The following is a 20,366-nucleotide window of genomic DNA, read 5'->3' as shown; positions in this document are numbered from 1 at the left end:
ACAATTTTTGTAGGTGTTGCGTTTTTAATCCACATGCAAGCGAAATCAAGCAACACCATGACTTTATCATGATAACAAAAAATGCAAACCTTTTCAGATATATATGTATACATCTAGCCCTTGTCAAGCATCTATTCTAATATCAAAAGTCAAGCAACACCACACGGTATCCATGATGATTTAGGCTAGATGTAATCAGTGGCGTATATTCAGGGTGTTCAAGGTGTGCACTGCACACCCCAAGAAATCCAGAAAAAAAGAATATTTCCATCAGTTGTCGATGTTCTTTACTTTCATGATATTCTAACATCTTGCTGCATGCTGATTGCTTTCTTTTCAATTGTAAAACTCGTCCCCTTCTAATTTTAATATTCCAACGTTTTAGGTCATTGCCTTTAATTTTTTTCGGTCATTACCTTTAAGCTGGGTGTGCACTGACAGCTTGGCGAGTGCTATTTAAAATAAACAATTAAAAAAAATGACGTCACAAGGCAGCGAAAACAGCAATGGTTTTAGGTCAGCCAGGCTGTGCACTCGCTGATCTGCACACCTTGGCGCGTCATTCGGGGAATCCCAGGCAATAGCAAGTTTTAGCTTGTTGGATTAGAGTTTGAGGTGATCAGCGTTGGAAACAACTTTTGCTAGAACTGAAGCAAAAGCAAGCTTTCTACGACGATGTAATTCAAAAATTTATTGCACAAACAAGAAGAATCGAATTATGCTATAGATGAATTTTCCTTCTGTAGTCGAGGTGTTAAACATTTTCGTTTTTACTATGTAGTACGGCGGATAAAAGTACAGCCGACCAACATAGCAATCGACTTTCTTTTCTTGTTTATTATCGAGTTGCTTTGCTATTGTTTTAACTTTTACCTGTTTGTTTTTAATTCGCTTGCACATTTTCTCAAGGTGTTGCGACCGTGCCTAATCCTTGCATGAAGTAAATCATTTCCATCTCGAGCACGCTTTAACTTTCGCGTTTTTTCAGACTCCTGCTGTGTTATGGCAAGTAATATTGTTCGTTTTGATGGTCGGAAATAAAAAGCGAACTGAAGTATGTGACTTTAGAAATGCAACTTAATGTCTGATATTATTAAGTCTTTCATTCAATGCGCTGTCAAATAAATATCTATTTTGTATTCTTCTCCACTCCGACAACATTATTTTTGTCAGTTCTGTTCATGTTCAGAATTTGTGCTGAAAATGCTCTTTGAACGCACCAAATTCAATGTTAATTTTAAAAATTTTCTGGGGGAGGCCCCCCAGACCCCCCGCTGTTGCTTTGCCGTCACTGAACACCCTGTCAAAGTGGTCACGGTACGCCACTGGATGTAATGCACAAAACTTTGTCAGATGCTTGATAAGGGCTAGATAATGTAGCCAAAACATTCGTATTTTTTTATTTTCTTTTTTGTAACACCAGAGATGCCGAGGTGTTAAACGAAAACGTGGTATCGTTTGCTAAAAGGACCTACGTGAATGTGTGATAACGTTCACATGAAAAACCACTGTCGGAACAACTTTTCTGAGCAACACAAACTAAGATTACCGGTATCGTGAGAAAGCACCATTCTTTCACGACCAAAATTTTTTTCACATCGATTCAAATTCTAGCAACATAAAAATGATGAGATTTACTGGCAAGGTCCATGTCAGAATCTGGCATCATTTGATAGAGAACTTCTAAAGTATTCTTTTATTAATTGCTGGCAACACTGAGAATCAAATTTGAGTTTGTGTTGTCAGTAAGCAAGCTTTTTTATAAGATTCACACACGTTTCCCACCTTGCAAAAGATGCACTTTCAACCAGGGCTGTGGAGTCGGGCGAGAAATATACAAGTCCTACTCCTTTGTTTATAACAAGCCGATTTGGCTTCAGTGTTGCCAGATTTTTTGATTTTTTTTCTTTTTTTGTTTTAAATTTATTTTCGATCGAAATTGAAACGGCGACTTTCACAAAAACTGACACGAACAAACAATTAGAACTTTCTTCTGGTAAAATTTAAAAGCGCAGTGCGGAAAACAAGAAACAATATATTTAAAAAAAATTGCAAACAAACTTTTATTCGTCATAGCAGATGAATAGGGAACTGTGTTCCGAAAGCTAATGCAATTCGCTATTACCACAGCGAACTCGCAGCATCGGGCTAAAACAGGTCGTTAATATCTACATTGAGAAGTAAACTTTTACTGTTTGTCATTTTGTATCAGGCCGAAGTCAGAGTCAACGTTTTTTTTAAGGACTCAACTCCGGACAAGCCAAAATGCCTCCGAATCCACAACCTTGCTTTCAACGTTACCACGACTGCGATTAACTGCTCAAGATTACAGAGACTGTTCAAAACTGAATGCCACTACTCAATGAATATACGTAAAGTTAAAATATGACTCATCCTTCCGGCGAAAGTAAGATGGTTAGCATAACCATTTGTTCGCGTTGATTCAGCGTCTTTAAACGAAAAAATGCAAAACGTAAAAAGCACCAACTTTTTTTTAAATATTAAAGATTTTGTGCACTGTTGCCATTCAGACGCTACTTGTCTGAGCGACCAGTGCCTGGTTTTAAAATCAGTCCCAGCAATTCCAAAAATAGCAAAAGCTATCTTTCTTACATCGTTTCAGCGTCTAGCAACGTTATAACGATGTTAAAAAGAGCAATTTTTGCTGGCTTGTTTTTGCCATTCTTACCTGTGCACTGGGAAACACTTCAGGTCCATGACCATCTGTAACATCTGTAACTGAATTTGTTGATTTTCTGTTGTTTTCAGACAACGAACTGTCGTCTGAGTGGAAATCCATTTCAGTGCTCTTCGCCCTGTCGTATAACTTCATTTGTTAGCTGCCTGTTGCTGGGTTTAATTCAAAACAAGTGAGAAACGAAAGAATCTTACGACCATCAGTAACTTCAGGGCAAAAATCTACATTACTTTCGTCAGACTAAAATGAAAAATCGCACAGCGTTCTACTGAAAAAGATAACTCGCCATTTTTCAAACACAATTCGCTTGAAACGACGTCTTTCATGAAGACCTGTTCTTCTTAAGTTGCACTATCACATACTGATTTATCAACAATAGTTTCGCAGTGCTACTGTGCGTTTATGCAGATTTGCTAGTCTAATGATACACACGAAAATAGACAAAGCTATTTTGTGCTGATGCGACACATGGCTTCGCTCACGCTGGGAAGCCTAATGCTCAATAAAAGTTGGATGTCCGATCATAACAAGCGAACTTTATAGATATTACAATTGCAAATAAAAACAAAAAGCTTTGATAAATTTTAATTAATCCGCAGTCACGAAGAAATAATATCATGTCAATGGTGCTGTCTTCATTCAATAGGCTAGTTTTTCTTTTAATCCGTTCGTGGGGTTTCGGTGCCATCTAGATTAATTTGTTGATAGACTGAGTTAAAGGAAATGCTATGCTTGGGTGACGAGACATAATGCTTACCTGGAAAAAACAAAGATTTGGGTGGGGGAGCTTGGCTTGGTGGGAGCGGTGGACGGGCCGCTGGTCGGTGGATCATCCCCTTCGCTTATGCGATCTGTTCAAACAGACTGATCAAAGCCTAACTTCTCCACGATTTTCTCTAATTACTTGGAAAACAAAAACAAGCACAAATTTCGTGCTGAGTAAATACTTTTTTACTTTTTCTAAATTTTACTGGCAGCTCCACTAAAACAATTGTTTATGTAAAATCTTAACAGTGGAAAGCTTCGTTCAATGTTATTGCGTTTTCATGAAAGCTTAATCAATTAGATGTTGCTGCGTTGGCTGTTCAAATATATTATTACCAGCCTGATATCTATCAGAGGCCGGGTAAAACCACACCGAATACTGAAGTTCCCAATTTGCTTAGTTTAGTTTGTATAAAAAGTGACGAACGGCCGCTAAGTAAGCTTGCCCACCATGGGCCTAAATCTCTTATATGTGATATCGCTGGTTAGCCTTTAAGGCTAGAAAAAATGTGAATTATGAAATAGGATTGTGCGTAGGGCAAAATCAGCTGCTCACCATCATCTGACGACTGAATAGAGAGCAAGGAGGTTCGACCCATCATCCCTTGCTCCTGGTCTGACCACTCAGGGAAGGCAGAAAACGCAGCACTCATTCGTTCGTTCGTGGTCTGTGCCCGACGTAGTCTGTGTAATGGTGATGTGTCTCTCAAGTCTAGCGCGACAAGCTGAGATATGAAAAAGCGCCAATTAATTTTAATATAATAATTTTCTTTACGCTTCAAAACTTTTGAGCATTTTCATGAGTGTGGCTGAAATAGCTTTTGCCATTTTGCTTTAGTCAAAGAAAAAAAACTTAGCTTTCATTGTATTTCAAAATAAACGACAATGAAATATCAAGGCAAATACACAATTACACGTATTTTACTTACTCCTGTCGGCTGCATTGCCCAGTGGAGCCCAATATGACACTCAAAAGGGCTACGGTTCCATACCGCTCGTGAGCATGCGGCTGTGTCTTACTCAAGTACATACATGTATGGACATAAAGATTGGCTTCCTTGCCTTGTCATTCGCTTCTTAATTTAAATCTTAAACTTACTAGCTACAAGCCTGGATACACATTTCAGTCCATTTTATATCGAATCAACGTATACAAACGTTGAATTATTGTAAAAAAAACTGACAAACTTACAGTTGGGTTGAACCGGTCGGTTGGGGAGTCGACATCGACGCTGTCTTCTCTGCTGCTTTCGCTTGGCTGTGAGTCGGACAAGTGACCATTGTCAAGGTCGCTAAGCTCAATGCTTGACCCATCAGTAGGGTACCCTCCGTTCCCAACAAGCTCGCCTTCCTGTAGAAACAAGGCAAGTTTCAGATACTGATAAGAACGTCGTGTTGGCTGGTTTGTTTACGTGACAATGCTTCTTTAAATAGATAGTATAGAAAACTTGTGGTGGAAAAAATTAACAATTCCGACAATTCATCAGAACATGATAAGGGATATGTTGTACGACGCTGGCTACAAAATTAAATCTCTATGCGCAAAATATAACTTAGTCAATTGTAACATGAGCTTGGTACAAGATAAATTCAGTTCTTCCTTTTCTCATCATTGTAATCATGGTAAAATCTGAAATCTGATGAATTAATTGGCCGCACAGCGTCTTGCAGTAACAAGCACACGCCGGATAGTTCGAAAAAATACATCATCCACCGTACCTGTAGTGTTTTCAAAGCAACACAATCTATCGAACAAGGTAAACAAATTGTGAAATGATTAAAAACACAACTAACTGAAATTTTTGTTGCAGCAATTCCAACTCCATTGACGAGCATAAGTGGCACTCGCATACTACCATTGAAAGGCAACATAAATAGAGATTGTTTACAAGAACGTGCAGTTAGGTAGTTCAGTAAGCAGTTCAATCAATAAATTAGAATCTTCAAATAACTTAAAACGTTAAGAAATTAATACATTTGAAAGCTACAATGCTGGACAATGTATTGTGACTTGGCACCTGTGACAAAAACGAAGAACATGAAGTGGTCACCCGACCAACAACCCGGTCAAATTGGTTAAAACTTGATCGCTGATCAAGTTGTTTTGATATTTTCTATCATCAGTCTTTTTTGCATTGGTTCACACTCTGCAAAAGTATTTATTGGCTAGCTGAGAAAAGCTATACAAAATTCCCGCCTTGACGGTTCACTGAGCTCGCAGAAATTGGGCTGCCACAAGGTGTAACAACTGAAGCACACCGACCAACAGCATTAAAACAATGCGACATGACATCAAAGCGATATATATACACAGGCCGTGTCAACGTGCAAACTGAAATCCGATGCAATTTCGATTTTAAACTCTAAGCTAAATTTACTTCATATTCCTTTGAAATGATATTGATATTTTGACAAATTGCCCGAGTGTGATAACTGAATCTGAAATCACTTTAAAACTCCAAATTTTACGCTTAAAAATGACTAAAATATTTCCCTATTATCAGTGTTGCCAGACGCTTTTTGAGTTTCCAGCACAAGTGCCAAAATATAGTACATTACTTGTATGGTAACAAAAGTAGCTCAAAATCACACAAAATATAATACCAAATAGGCTACCAATATATTTAATAGCTGCTACTCAAACTATCAACTTATACTAGCGATTTTGGCTACCAATAGATCGGCCTCCAGCCAAATCTTCAGCTGCACTCTGGCATGGCCTGTGCATAAAAGTCACCATGCATCATACAAAAGATATCTTCACAAAGTTCACCTATTCACCTGACAGTGAACCTACAATGGCTGTCTATAGTGGAGCGGCCATTATTGGTATATGGTTACGTCACAGCAAATTACACATTAAACACAGAAATTGTGCTTGGGCGTCATATGGTAATGATAGGCTACAATTCAATCGCTTTTTCCAATCAAGTAGTTATTCTCATTAACTTGCGTCAGTTTGATGTTTCACGAAGGATAAAGAGCGTAAACATCCAGTGAACAAAAATGGTCATTTTATATTGCTTCAGGGTCTACAGACGTTGAATTAACATGAAAAATAAAACATATTTTATTTCCTGAAAAATATAAGACTAAATAGTGCAAACAACAGTCCAAAATGGACAAACATACAGTAGTAACTGACGATCAATGGTCCAACATGGAATAACTGGAAAGCTAGAAACGTAAACTCACAAAGTTTCCTCCACAAAAAAGGCATGTATTAATTGTAAATAAAAAGCACAGTGAAAAAAAGTGATGTGTCATAAACACGTGTTTTTATTGTGACGTCACACTTGAATCGAAAGTAAAAATTTCATAATTTCTAATCATACGAGGCCTAATAAAGGGTGACGTCATACCAAACCAATTTGTAGGTACTAAAATAGAGTTGACCGAAGAGAATTTACTACCGTGCCAAGGACACGAACTTTTAACAAAGTTATCAGACTGCCAGTTTTACGTGATTAAGCATAAAATTGTTTGGCTCATTTCATCGAAATTTAGGCGGTGGTATTTAAAGAATATGAGCAAAGATGCCATATGAAATCGCAGTTGTCACTGGTCAACTCTTCGAAGTAAAAATCATGTCGATCTAGGGTACTGTGAAACAAGCCAACGAAAGTAGTCAACTTAGCTCAGTAAGGAATCTTCAATTCTCTATCGACTGGTTAAATCAGTGTTTCTTAAACAGGTGAATGGTTCACCCCAAGGTGAATAAAATTTTTGCAGGGGTAAACCAACCAAAAGGGGTGAATAAGGGTGAACCGTCAGAAATGGATGATAGCTTGCGAGCAAAGCGGATATTCAGGGTGTTCCACCTGTTCAGTAAACAGGTGAGAATTTCCAAAAACAAAATCCATTCTAAGTTTTTCATTTTTTAATCAAAAGTAACTGTTTTTTTTATAAATTTTAATATTTTTTATTCTTTGATTCTTTTATAAATTTCAAAAAACTAACTGAAAACTAAAAAGAAAAATGCACTGAAATGTGTGAACTCATCGATGAGAGTGGCATTAGAAGGACTGATTCATCTGCAATTTGAAAAACTACTTGCGAAAATTCAGGAGCATCCTAGTCACTAGTAAACAATTTTCTGCAGTAAATCGACTACTGAACTGTTGTTTTTTGCTTATTGTAATAGTGAAGTTGTTTTGCACTGAGTGTATAAGTACAAAAATTTGGTGACTGTGTTTTTTAGCTTTATATCTCTGGACTCGAGAAATTGTAGATTGCAATGGTAAAACTTAGCTTGAGTTGATCTTAACAAAAATCGAAACAACCTAAGTCATTTGGTGCTGTTATATATAGACGAGATAGTTTTATCATATCATGAGACAAGGGTGAATGAAATCTGGAGATAGATGCTAGGGGTGAACAAAACTAAAAAAGTTTAAGAAGCACTGGGTTAAATCAATGAGTGGTTTGTAATGTTGATTGAACAAAAATATTTTCGCTTTATAATCGCGCGCATGTCTTCCTCAGGCGCTTTATACTTTTGAGTGGTATACTGATGATAATTGACCAATAATTTCGGTTGCCGCGCGCAAACACAATGAAATTTCTTGAGTACGGTAATCATCCAAATGAGTATCGATTTTCTTTGCCGTAACATTGTTCCGCTGTGCCAAGCAAAGTAATTAAGATTTCCCTCCCCAGACCGCAAATCAACAGTTTTTTACATTAATTCAACGTCTGCATACGTTAATTTGTTGTCTGGGTTTCCACATCGCTTTAGCTTCCTCAGATGTTATAACAAATAACAATGTCAAAGCGACAGATACGCACCTTGTCGATGGCGTGTTTGTTTTTTCGGTCATGAAAAGTAAATGAAAGAAATTAAGACAAGTATCAAAGGGGGTTGACTGTTAAAATGGTCACCGCTGAGACCGAACAGTCTCATGCTCATCATTGGTAGTACTTAAATTTGGGTGGTTTGCCGGTGTCATTTGCTGAGCATGCGACCATACTTCTGACTTACAAACTCAGTCAAAATTACAGAAAACTAATTTATAAGAAGTTATTTAGCTGCTATAATTCAACACTTTCTTTTGCAGTTCTTTGTTATGATAAATGGAAACAGTTATTTCTTTGAAAAAGGTATAAAATGATTGGAAATAGTATAACAAAAAAAAAACGGATAAAAAACAAACAAAGCGTAAAAAACGATCAAAAATACAACGATTATAAAAAAACGTTTTTAAACATTCCTAGTTCTGATGGACTGCCACATAACCGACACGTCATGTTCCAATTTATGCAATCAGTTGCACCTAATGTCAAAACATTTGAAGAACTTGTTATCATTGTGTATAATACTTTCGGTTATACGTGTCGTACATTTAAGCATTAATAGTACAGTGAACCACTTCGAAGATATAGTGTCAAAAGAAAATGTTGCTGCGTCATCACATCACGCTGAAACAATTTGTCATCTGTCAATACAATTTGATGCGAAGCAAATATTGGTATTTTTTTAAACTGCATCATATCCGCTAAAAGCCATCATGCTCTGCTGACACTGTTAGAGCTACTGAACTCCTAAACCTTCTAACGTAAAACATAAAAGCAATAACAAAATCACGATCTCATAAAAAAAAGTCTGTTATTCACAGTACAAGACAGTGATATATGTACGTATATGGTACGTATCATTTAAATATACCCAACAGCCAACCCAAATAGAAGAACCACTGTACTCATCTCCTGTAAATATGTAAGCTTGCCTTAACAATAGCGGAAAAACATAACCATAAGCATTTTCATTCCTGCATTAACTGTATAATCTTAAAGTGTAGCACGCATGCTTCGTCACTTTAATTTACTTTTTGTCGTCTGAAAGACTCGTTCTAACTTCTACAGTCTTTGCATTCTACATGCATTATTCATAGCGATCCTTTACTTCAGGTGAATCTTGCACTCGCTACCTCGTGCTTTGGCACAATCACTACAAGTCATTTCATTTATTGTTAGCGCTGTTTCAAGTGCAAATTCGCATATAAGTCCACATGTTACAAATAACTTCACTTCTGGTAACTGAACTGCCAGTAAGTGGTTTTAAATAGAATCTTTCGCAACCTGTGCAATTGTTTCACATAAGATCGCCGTTTCAGCTTTTTTTTAGATACTTCAATCTGAAACAGCCATTGGCAAGCAAACTGACACAATGTGAAAAACGTCGGAAGCGAAGCTTTTTTGTCACCTTTCACGAATGGGCAAAAGTGGGCAAAACAACCAGCTTGCAACTGACCTCTTAAGATATTTTATTCTGAGATCTCATAAAGTCTTGTAGTAATGGGCAGTGATTGTCTAATTTTATCAAGGCAGTTATTCACCAACACGTGTCTGTGACGAAATCACATGTTTTCTTACGATCAGTTAAAGATTTCTAAACTTAGACGTGACGTAGTACGTCGGTTCATTATTGTACAATTTCCCACCAATTAGAAGTCAAACAGCTAGATCTGCCAAATAGGTACAAAGCTTCAAAAATAGAACTACAAATTTCTTTGGTTGCCGTACGCAAAACGTTGTGCTAATGTTTTGAAAACGTTAACCTGGTAGTCTTCTCTGACGACATAAAATTGACATCGTTGATGCGTGACGTGTTGCTAAAATTACGCAGCAGAAAGTGAAATTCGAAGCGAGTGTTGTCATTGCAGTATCGCACACCTACTCAGAATCTCGGACACACCCACAACCTTTCAACCAGGAAGCAAAACAAACTGTGCTCTGGCTATCCAATGTTCTAAAAATAAAGTCTTCATTTGAAACCTATGAAATGCAACTTTAATCGAGGGCGCTGCACTGTTGTGCGCAGATCAAATGATTCATGACACAAATGAAATTTTGTTTCTTTGAAAGCGACAGAGACGTCTATACGGTTCGTAGTAACCACTTTGAATTCAAACAAATTTTGAAAAACTGTTACAACTGGTAAAGTGCTCATCACGTCTAACTGAAAAAGGGAAAAATACGCGAGCGCTACCATTTAAAGACAAAACAATTGGGCAATAATTATCACAAAAATATGACCAGACTAAGTCAAACTGTCTATTACCATGTGAATTACGTAGAAGTAAACTGCTACTGTCAAACTCTATTGAACGCAATCTATACACCAGTCGATGACAGAAACAAAGACACTTCGTCAGAACAATGAGGTACAAAATGAGACATTGTTTCTGAAATAAACTTTTCCAGCAAACACTGAGAATATTCAGACTTGCAGTGCAATTATCCAAACACCAATTCAATGACAGAGCACCAAACTGGTATCACAAACAAATACTTCAACTTGAAAAATTGGAAGACTCCAACACCAAGACCATTATGACTGACGCAACACAAACGTACAAAAAGCGCTTTGTACCTGATAAGTTGGCCCGACAGCAGGCCAGGTACCTCGGCTAGGTGCTGGTCCATCTCGTAGCTTGACGTCCGAGCCTGCTATCGTGTAATGCTTTTTTCCATAACCGTCTTTCATATCGATATCTTCAACGTCATAATCCTGGTGTGAGATAGGGAAAGAAATGAATTTAAAATCGCCATAAACACACGACATGAAACCAGTGAGCGTATTGTCACATCAACATTTCCCAACCTGCACAATTCAGGCAGCAAATTCGCAGGACACGAAGAGCAAAAGTTGCAGTTATTACAATCACGCAAATAGTTAGCTTTGTGAGCTGGTAACGCTTGCTGACACTGATGCAAGGATTTATTGCAAGCATAAACAAAAGATGATCTGAAAGCCAAAAATGGCTAAAAACAACCAGCACCTGCGTGTTTTCCATGTCACCACCATAGTCTTGTGGTAACTGCACATTGAAACTGTCATTTTGTTCATCGTCGACCACTCCAACATTCACCTACGCAATAGTGATAAATAATTCACCCACATAACCGTAAAACAAATTACGTTATAACGGCATTACTTGGCATCGTAAAACGGTATATTAGGTAAAATAATATCTATTTAATATAAGATGCTACCACAAAACAGGTGACCGCCCAGGAGTCATAGAATTAAAAGTCACCACTCTAACTTCTAGCAACTTGGTTTACAATTCAGTATAGATTGAACAAAACAGCAACCCCTAATTCCATTAAAACTTGTTGTTTTCCACCAGTACCAGGACCAAGTTACAATTGTTATTAAAGCAGAAAATCAACTAGATCAAAAAAAATCTTCAAGAAACAATCCCGGAAAATTCATAATCAAAAAGCTACATATCAATGGCAGACACAAAAATCCAACCTTTCTTGTAGTTTACATACAATTTTTAAAATCCAGCACATGAGTTGTACATAATAGAAACAGTGCAATCTCCTCAAATCGTCTTCACTACTTTCAATTGGTTTTTATGCCCTGTTTTAAGTGGAAAATAACTAAGTCCACCAGTCCAGGACAAACTGCAATTATCGTGCAATGCAACCATCGATTGGCTATCAACGAGACGATATTTATTCAACAGCTTGGCACTTTTATGCAAATTTTATACGACAGTAATTTGTCGCTTCCTAAGACAATTATTATATGTAGATATTACCTACAATCCCTACATCCATGATGATATCAGCCGTACTTACAGACCAAACGTTAGAAACAAAGCTGATTTAATGTACATGTACATTGTACACTATAAGTGAAACAATAAGAACTTTGAGGTAAGCTGATGAGGCTACTCAATATTATAACTTACATGTTCGCCGCTATTACACGTCCAAACTTCTACGTAGTCCTTTCGCACACTTCTTTGAGGGGGTTGTGGCTTTGTTTTCGACGCCATTTTCAAAACAGCCTCATTAAGTTGGTCATTCACTTTTGAATCGACGTTTTCCTCGGAAGGTCCTTTTTCAGCACCGGAGTTGCACTCCCAAACCTAAACGTTATCACAATTTGGTGCTTATTGAATGTCTTTTCAACAAACAGCAACGTATCGGGACAACGCTTTAACAACTATCGCACTTTAGACAGCACTGCAATCACAGCAAGTAATGTCCCACATAATAAGCTATTGAAAACAATCACTGACTTCCGTTTTGTATACCCGCAAACTGATGACACAGACCAACGTAGTAATGCAGTGTGAGATGAGTAGGAGACGTCGTCAGAGAAAGGTCTGAGAAACTGAGGTTGTCAAACAAAATTTCACCCTTAATTTTGTAAATGGTCCGTTCCATTTTCTATTTCCAAAGACAAAATTCTAGTGTGGCAAGCAAAAAGTTTTTGGTTGACAAAATTAGCATAAGATTTTTTCCAAAATCAACAAAACTCAAAGCAGATTTTGAACAAACATATATTTCAATGCAACACGAACAAACAAAGATGAGTCATACACAAGCACGTTGTCAAAGCAAGCCTTAAAGCGCTATGACGAAAAAGCTGTCTCTAGCTTGCTAAAGAAAACAAAGCCGTTTTGCTGAAAAATATAAAAGTGCATGTGGTTATCTGGTTGAGCATGACTTCATCGAAGTTCCTTCGTCGACTTTTCCGTGCTAGCGATCGCAACAATTTTTGTAATAACAACCCAACATATTGTAAATATTGAATGGGACCCGCCATTCATTTCAAAAACATGGTGCGCTCTTGTGGTGCAAAACAAGTCGACTAAAGTCGCTAAATATCAATATTAGTCGCTGAAAATGTTTCTTATTTGAATTAGCTTCATACCGTTACAAACCACCACAATAAATTTATTCCATATTATTTAACTGGATATTGTTTCTGATCCACAAGAACTCAAAATGCAAAAAACTAAACTGGCGATTCATGGTTTAACAAGTGAACTTTTGATTAGTGTTAAAATGTAACTGGATCGTTAATTAATTAATAATTGTAATAATAGAACACGAAAACAGTTTTGATCTTTGATGGGCTGCCAAACTATAAGTTCAGTTTGTGTATGTTAGACTCATTTTAGTTTTTCTATGCTGCGTGTAGTTTTGTTGGCAGCGCTTATGCACCGTCGTGTTATCAATATAGTTTTCTTATTTAAATTTCACTGCTTTCACACTTCGCTCTGCTTCCTTTCGGCAATTTAATTGTATTGTTATCGATATTAATAAATTTGTTTTGTTTGATGAATGAATTGAATTTGTTTGCTCTTGTCTTAAGGTCTCAGCATAGCAGATGCAAGTAAGTATATCAGTATTAAAAGCAGACGACATGAACTGACCAAAATCCCGTGGACGTGGGTTGATAAAAGAGTCTTTTAAACTATGTACAATGCTGAAAAAAACTTAAAAAACGCCAAAAATATATCAAAATGCCAAATTCAAATAGCCTGCCAACGAAATGGCCCGTTTCGGTGAGTCCGATTCGGTGAGTCTGATTCGGTGAGTCCGATCCCTTAACGGGGGATTTTTTCAATTTTTTTTTTAAATTATCGGGTACCGTAGCCTAATTATCATTGCCGTTTTAGGGTTAGGGGTTTGGGGTTAGGGCTAGAGGTTAGAAACTCACCGAATTGGACTCACCGAATAGTAGCAGACCCGGCTGCCAAACGCACTAAAAAGCGCTCAAATTTCTAAAATTTGGGGTTAAAGCCGCCAATCACCGTGCAAGATAAAGCCCAGCGTTTGGCTTCCAGTCTAGATGCTATTATAGTGACGTCCACGCAAAATCTCCTCGTCATTTGCACATGACCAGAGAACTGTGTTTCGATAGCTAGTGATAAACCGCTACTACCACAGCGAACCCGCAGTATCAGGCTAAAACAGGTCATTTATATCTAGACTTATAAAAAGCAAAACTCAATCTATTATAGAATCGTTTGACTTTACTGTTGCTCTTTGATACAATATGCCAATCAACAAGTTTTAATCAAGCTATACGCAGTATTTTAACCATACACCAGTATTTCAACCATAACCATACAACCATACATAACCATACAAATCGGCCACCCCCACTAGATCGGCCACCCCCACTAGTGGGGAACAAACCGACGATGGATTGTGATGTGATGTGTGATGACATGACAGGATATATCTATTTTTTTCACGATTAAAACAGCAAAGCTCAAGAACAACATTAATGGGTCATGCCACACCAGCAATACATACAAATGTACATTGTATATCTTAGTGTCGCTGCCCGATTTAATCTTCGCAAGATCTTGCCTTTTTTTTCTACTTATTATCACGCACAGCGAATATTGAGCTTGATTTTTGTTTTAGCAAGTTACCCACAAAAACAAAAGCCTAGATATGAATTTTTGGCTTACGCAGTCATTTTTGTTATTGTTTACTTATATATAATAAGCAGTTAAACACACAACTTACCTCGAGATAGGAATTTCGATTCCTCGCACTTGACTTGGCAAGGTGATCGGAGGAAATAGCGTCCTCTGGTGGAGAATCGGATGATAAATTTTTGCTGTCAACTTTCGATTCGAAGATTTTTACGTTGGCAAGAACACTGGACACACGATTTCCGCTGCTGTTTTTCTCATTGTTCTTTTGTCTCATTTTGACCTTTTTGATTGGAATAGGCTTCATATCACCATCTGTAGTCTGTGACTTCACTGTATTCTCTACTAAATCAGAATTTACATTCTCGTCATCGCTAGATGAAGAGTCATAAAAGTCTTTCTCAGTTTTGACTCTTAAATCAAATCCGTCGCTCAAACCCAAACATTCCTGAGGGTGACTTCTCTCTTTAGCATCTAAATAAGTCTGCAAAAAAAGTCAGGGAGATTTGTTATATAAAAGCAACATCAACTAATGATTTCAGTTTAACTTCTGGTAAAGGCGGCATTTAAATTTAAACACGTTTCCCAGAACTAGAAAACAAAAGCGCTCGATATTCTGACACTATGACTTAAACGTCCATAGCAAACAGCATTCTCTGACAACATGAAGTCACTTTACTGTGTGAAAAAATGTAAAATTGGGTGTCACTGCGCCAGACAATAAACAACTACTTTTTCCATGAATAAATACGCAACCGCTGTTATTACGTATTTACAGATCATCATTTGTTTGCTAGCCCAGAAACAGACGTAATCCAAAACAAGCAACACAACATGTTGTCTTTGCATCAAAACAGTTTGTTTTGTCTCCATGACAATTAAAAATAAACATTTATTGAACTCAAATTGTACGAGATTGTGCAGTTTGTTGGATCAGTGGTAATAAGCTACGATGCAGCTAGCCTAGTCAACAGAAAGAAGCACAAAATAACACGCTTTACATCATTCATCCACAAACTCACTTGTAAAAAGGTGAGATGAAATCTTTCTCGGCATAACTTTTCTTCTAGATCTTTGATTAAGCTTTTACAGGCAGATAAGTTTTTTTCAATGTCCTCCACGCTGTCGAATTCGACATTTGGAGGGTTTATACCTGGAAACATTTCTTTCCAGTGAGAGATGTAAGTTTGGAATTGTTGGTCCATGATATTGTGGTCAATATTGATTCTTTAACACAATTTGTACCAGAGATACTCCACACAGAGTTTCAAAATACTTATGGTTATTGGTTATGCCATTTTAACAAGCTTTGGTAACTGTTATTAGCTCCCCTAATAAAATCCAAATTTATATACATCTGTTGAAAGAATAAACTTAAAACATTAATTGCTTGTTTGTTACAAGTTTAGCCGTGAATTTTATAATTATTATTTAATGGCAACGGAATCTTTGAAATACAACAAAGTTTCACTTGCATGGAGGGTTTAACCATTCAGAAAGCACTATAAAGCTTGCTGGACTAAATGACTCTATTTTTAGCTTCTGAATTTGAGGAACTGGTCCGTATCTGGGTTTCTTTCAGCAAGCAATTTTTTTTCCTTTTTCTACATTAATTCAACGTCTGTAAACATTGAAAAAATAAAAAAAATAACCGACTTTTATGAGCTGAGTTTTTGTTGAAGTCCTGGTTTTCAGAACATAATTTCGTAAAATCCAGATGAGTGCTTCGACGAATATATAAATTCACTATACTCGCCTTGGCGACAAATACGCTTTGCTTTTACAGTTAGTTTGGCGACGTAACACTACCACACACCTATTAACTGTGGTAAAAATAAAATCATTACCTATTTTTGGCAATACGAAATGCAAAATGTTTAACTTTTTTCACCTTTGCTATGCTTGCAACAAAGAAAAAAAAAATATTCATGTTTTATTCTACCAACAACGCTAACCTCTCTGTGGCCACTCTCATTCAACACCTTGTAGTTAATCTAAGCTAGATATCATACAATATACTGTACTTGACTCTAACCGGACAAGCGCAATCATAAATAGTAGAAAGCGAGTCATTGGCGTTCCATATTTACGTATCGTTTGTATTTCTGATCGTCAAAACGACGACGGGTCGAAAACATTTTGTATAGGTGTAATGACACACACAACCAATTAGTTTCCGGTGTCATCTGGTAAAAACCAGTTATCAGTTTCCCCTACATGCAAGCTGTTCTCGTGTCTCACTGCTCTGCCTTCATGAATGTGATCTGCCCTTTTCAAGCTCATGAAAGAATTTGAATCTAGGCCTCGCCACTACAAAATAGGAAAACTGGAAGCCATTGGTGGCCAGATTAAGTAGGTTCACATAAAATGATGCTTTCGGGTGCCACACCCAGCCGATCAAAGCTTTGTATTCGTACCAGTTTGCTTTCAGATGCCAAACGCAAGTAAACAAATCAATTTGAAATAGCAACAGATTGAAACGTCGCTCAGATCGCTCAATTCTAAATCTGTTGCAAAACCACGAGATGCCGACAGATGAACAACAAGTGTACCAACTGGATTGCTTTGGTGTTTCGTAAACAGAATCCCAGCAGGTAAAATGCGTTCTCTTTACATAGATTCAACGTGTGCAGATGCTAAATTGGTGTGAAATGACGGATTTTACTAGCTGGGAAGCTGTCTGCATGATAACGCAATCTCTTAATCGATTTATTTCCGTTTCAGCCCAATGGAATAGTGTGATTCAATATTCCTGCTTGTAAACTTATCACGTAACAAGCCAAGCTGCTTCATACAACGGTCCAACAAGGTTGAAGTCGACGCAAAAAAGAATATTGAAAACATTTTCGTTTCAAGCAGATGTTAACTTTATCACAAAACAGGCCAAACCTTCGGTCGAATAAATGTATTCAAATTCAAGTCAGCTTCTTCTGTTATGGGATTGCTGTATAGTGTAAATAACCGTAATTGCACAAGGCTCTTCACAAATAACGTAAAAAGTCCAATAAGCCTTAAAATTCTTCAACTGCACAGAACATTGTATTCGTTGATCGACTGCAATATGGTAAACTTTCATGTTGAGAACAGTCAAAACGGCAACGGATACTGCACGCAGACGAAGCGCGTTATCTGTGAAATGACGCCGACAACATATGGACACCACAAAATGAGTCAAATCGAGCAAAACCTTATGAATAATGCAAAACTGCACAAGCCATCCTAGTAGATGTAAGCGCATGTATATTGTACACAGTAACAAAACTCTATTCTATCTTATTTCCACACACAAAGACCATCTTTGACACTAAACGTTGAGTTAAACAAAACATAAACTAGAAACAAGTATTTAAGGGGATATATAAACAAAGCCATGCCCAAAATATTCGTCACAGCAAGGTCACTATCATCATATTCCCTTCAAATAACACTTCCGTGACATTAAATATTTCTTCAAAGTTGAACACTAACCTTGGCTTCCTTGTCTTGCCATTCACTTCATGTAAATTTTCAAGCACATGGCAAAAGTCTGGTTACGACAAACAAGAAATTATGTCATCACATTTCCCGTACGCATGACGAGTTTTATGTACAAGAGCATGGTGTAATAAAAATATTCCGGTTACGAAATGTCACGTGAGGGTTTGTTGAGAGGAACAACTCTTTACTTTGTGACTAGAATAAATTTTATATTCGCATGTTCATAGCTTGGTGTGTCATGGCATTTGGCAGAAAGCTTTGAGCAACCTAACTTCGGGACGAATTTTAAAAAAAGTATATGTTCGGCAAGCTGCGACCAAGGGTTATCTTCAACTTCGATATCAACTGAAGTTTTTCAGTGACAAAGTATGAGAATTTTCGACGTTAATTTTACTCATTTTACCGAATGTTGTTTATATTTATGTACGGTTGTGATCAATTCTCGTTGAAGGCGGTTGTGAAAAATCAAAAGTTGTGGAGGAGGATGCATGGAGTGACTGAGAGGTGGAATCGGCTGAACGGATAAAGAACAATATCTGATAATGGCAACACTGATTCGTCACATATTCCGTTAAGTTTAAAGAAATAAAAGTCAAATTGGGTTTAACTCTTTTGAAACAAACTACCAACACGAATGGGTTTATCGAACACTGCTGAAGTGAATTTTTGTCAGAGAGTATGCGTTTTCGTTATTTCAAGTCTTACATCAACCCATCATCAAATGGCACAGATTAAACGTGACTAGTGTCATAACTTTCCGTGCTTTACATCAAACAAGAACTGTCAGTCTTCCAAAGCTGCACAAACTAACATTATGTGGGCTGTGGCAACGGCACTGCACAGTGCACCGTTGTTCCACCGGAGGTGAGTTCACAACACACAAAAGTGCTAGAAAAGAAAAAACACAGCAAAATCCGTCATTTTTACATTCTGCAGACGTTGAATCAATGTATAAATGACCGATTTTTCTGCGTGAGATAAGACTGTTTGGACTATGCAGAAATCACACAGTAGTTAGTCGTCAAGATAAATGATTAACAGTTAAACTTGCCAGCTGTGCATTGAATGCGCTCAATATAAACAAGAAGTTGTAAGAAAAAGGGAAATGGAAAGTATTTTTCTTGTAAAACAGAGAAAGCTTACCAAGATGATGCCTTGCTAAGAATAGAAAACTAGTTAATAACCAAAAAATAACATCAAGCAGGAGAAAACGCTGCATTGTACTCAATTGTCGAATTTAAGACACTAAAAGGAGCTAGTAAAAAGTCTGGATATAAATACCCGAAAAGAAACTATTCTGGGTAAACAGCCTATATCGGGCAGCGAAGCAAAACGAACAGTGTTAAATGCAATACCGCAAATACTGCTCGAAGGAAACAATAACATTTTTGTGCAAATAACTGCAAAAAGACGTTAGATGGACGTAAAACAACAATCTTTGCAATAAAAAAAATGAAATAAAAAGCAAAATGAAATTTCCAGAGTCGGAATAGAAGCGAATTGACCCAATTAGCAAATACTTCCAAACCACAATGCAGAAAAAAGTAAATTTAGCATCAATTGTGTATGATTTTGGAGAATTGCGCAAGCCTTAAAACCACCGTAACAACACTCATTCGTTGGCGACTTGATTTTTACACTTACATAACAGAAACGCAACTTTGAAGCAAAAATACACTGATGATAAAACGAAACAAAGGCCATTTATGACAAAAGCGCCCTGATAACTACAGCAATTCATGCATTTTATGTTTATTGTCAACCAACATGCTAAAATTTCACTAGCAGCTACAATACGATGCAGATTAGACAAACATTAAACTAATCATTCCATAGAATTGCTTTCACATTTCTAGCTATTGCCTCTTCTTTCATCGACGCTGCGCGATCTCGTAAAATGTAATTTCACTTGTGATGAAACTGATACAAGCAACACGCCACCGGTTTTACGAAAACCTGTGGGAATAACATATCAACCTTTGTAAGTCCGAGGATAAAGAATCAAAACTAACCAACCTTGTCGGATAAACATTGTATCCTGTACTAAAGTAACCTCTAAACACCTTTTGCTTGCAAGAAATACTACCTCTGTCTTTTCATACCAGTAAAAACTGTTAGCAACTTTATTATCTGAATATATGCCTGAAGAATAACATCACCTATCCACTTGCATTGGTATAACTTTTTTTCATTTACTGTAAACAATGGCAAGCTGTCACAAAAATCAC

The 20,366-nt window shown here is 37.1% G+C and overlaps 1 protein-coding gene across 2 annotated transcripts in view; it reads right to left on the bottom strand.

The window, feature by feature from the left end:
* LOC145785117 (active breakpoint cluster region-related protein-like) overlaps positions 1–16,006 on the bottom strand; it is a 29,507-nt gene extending 13,501 nt beyond the window's left edge. Inside the window, exons 1-9 of one of the 2 annotated variants that reach the window (XM_082596818.1) lie at positions 15,684–16,006; positions 14,753–15,145; positions 12,169–12,348; positions 11,245–11,334; positions 10,836–10,973; positions 4,656–4,814; positions 4,020–4,188; positions 3,456–3,549; positions 2,690–2,816 (exon numbers count right to left, since the gene is read on the bottom strand). In XM_082596818.1, coding sequence (XP_082452944.1) covers positions 2,690–2,816; positions 3,456–3,549; positions 4,020–4,188; positions 4,656–4,814; positions 10,836–10,973; positions 11,245–11,334; positions 12,169–12,348; positions 14,753–15,145; positions 15,684–15,866 — 1,533 coding nt within the window. In that variant the 5' untranslated portion in view covers positions 15,867–16,006. Of the gene's footprint in view, positions 1–2,689; positions 2,817–3,455; positions 3,550–4,019; positions 4,189–4,655; positions 4,815–5,257; positions 5,384–10,835; positions 10,974–11,244; positions 11,335–12,168; positions 12,349–14,752; positions 15,146–15,683 lie in introns of those variants that run through there. The other variant, XM_082596819.1, reaches the window with a different exon arrangement.
* Between the last annotated feature and the right edge of the window lie 4,360 nt (positions 16,007–20,366).

This window comes from Aplidium turbinatum, chromosome 16 (assembly GCF_918807975.1).
Source record: "Aplidium turbinatum chromosome 16, kaAplTurb1.1, whole genome shotgun sequence".
NCBI lineage: Eukaryota > Metazoa > Chordata > Ascidiacea > Aplousobranchia > Polyclinidae > Aplidium > Aplidium turbinatum.
This window is presented reverse-complemented; position numbering and strand designations above follow the sequence as displayed.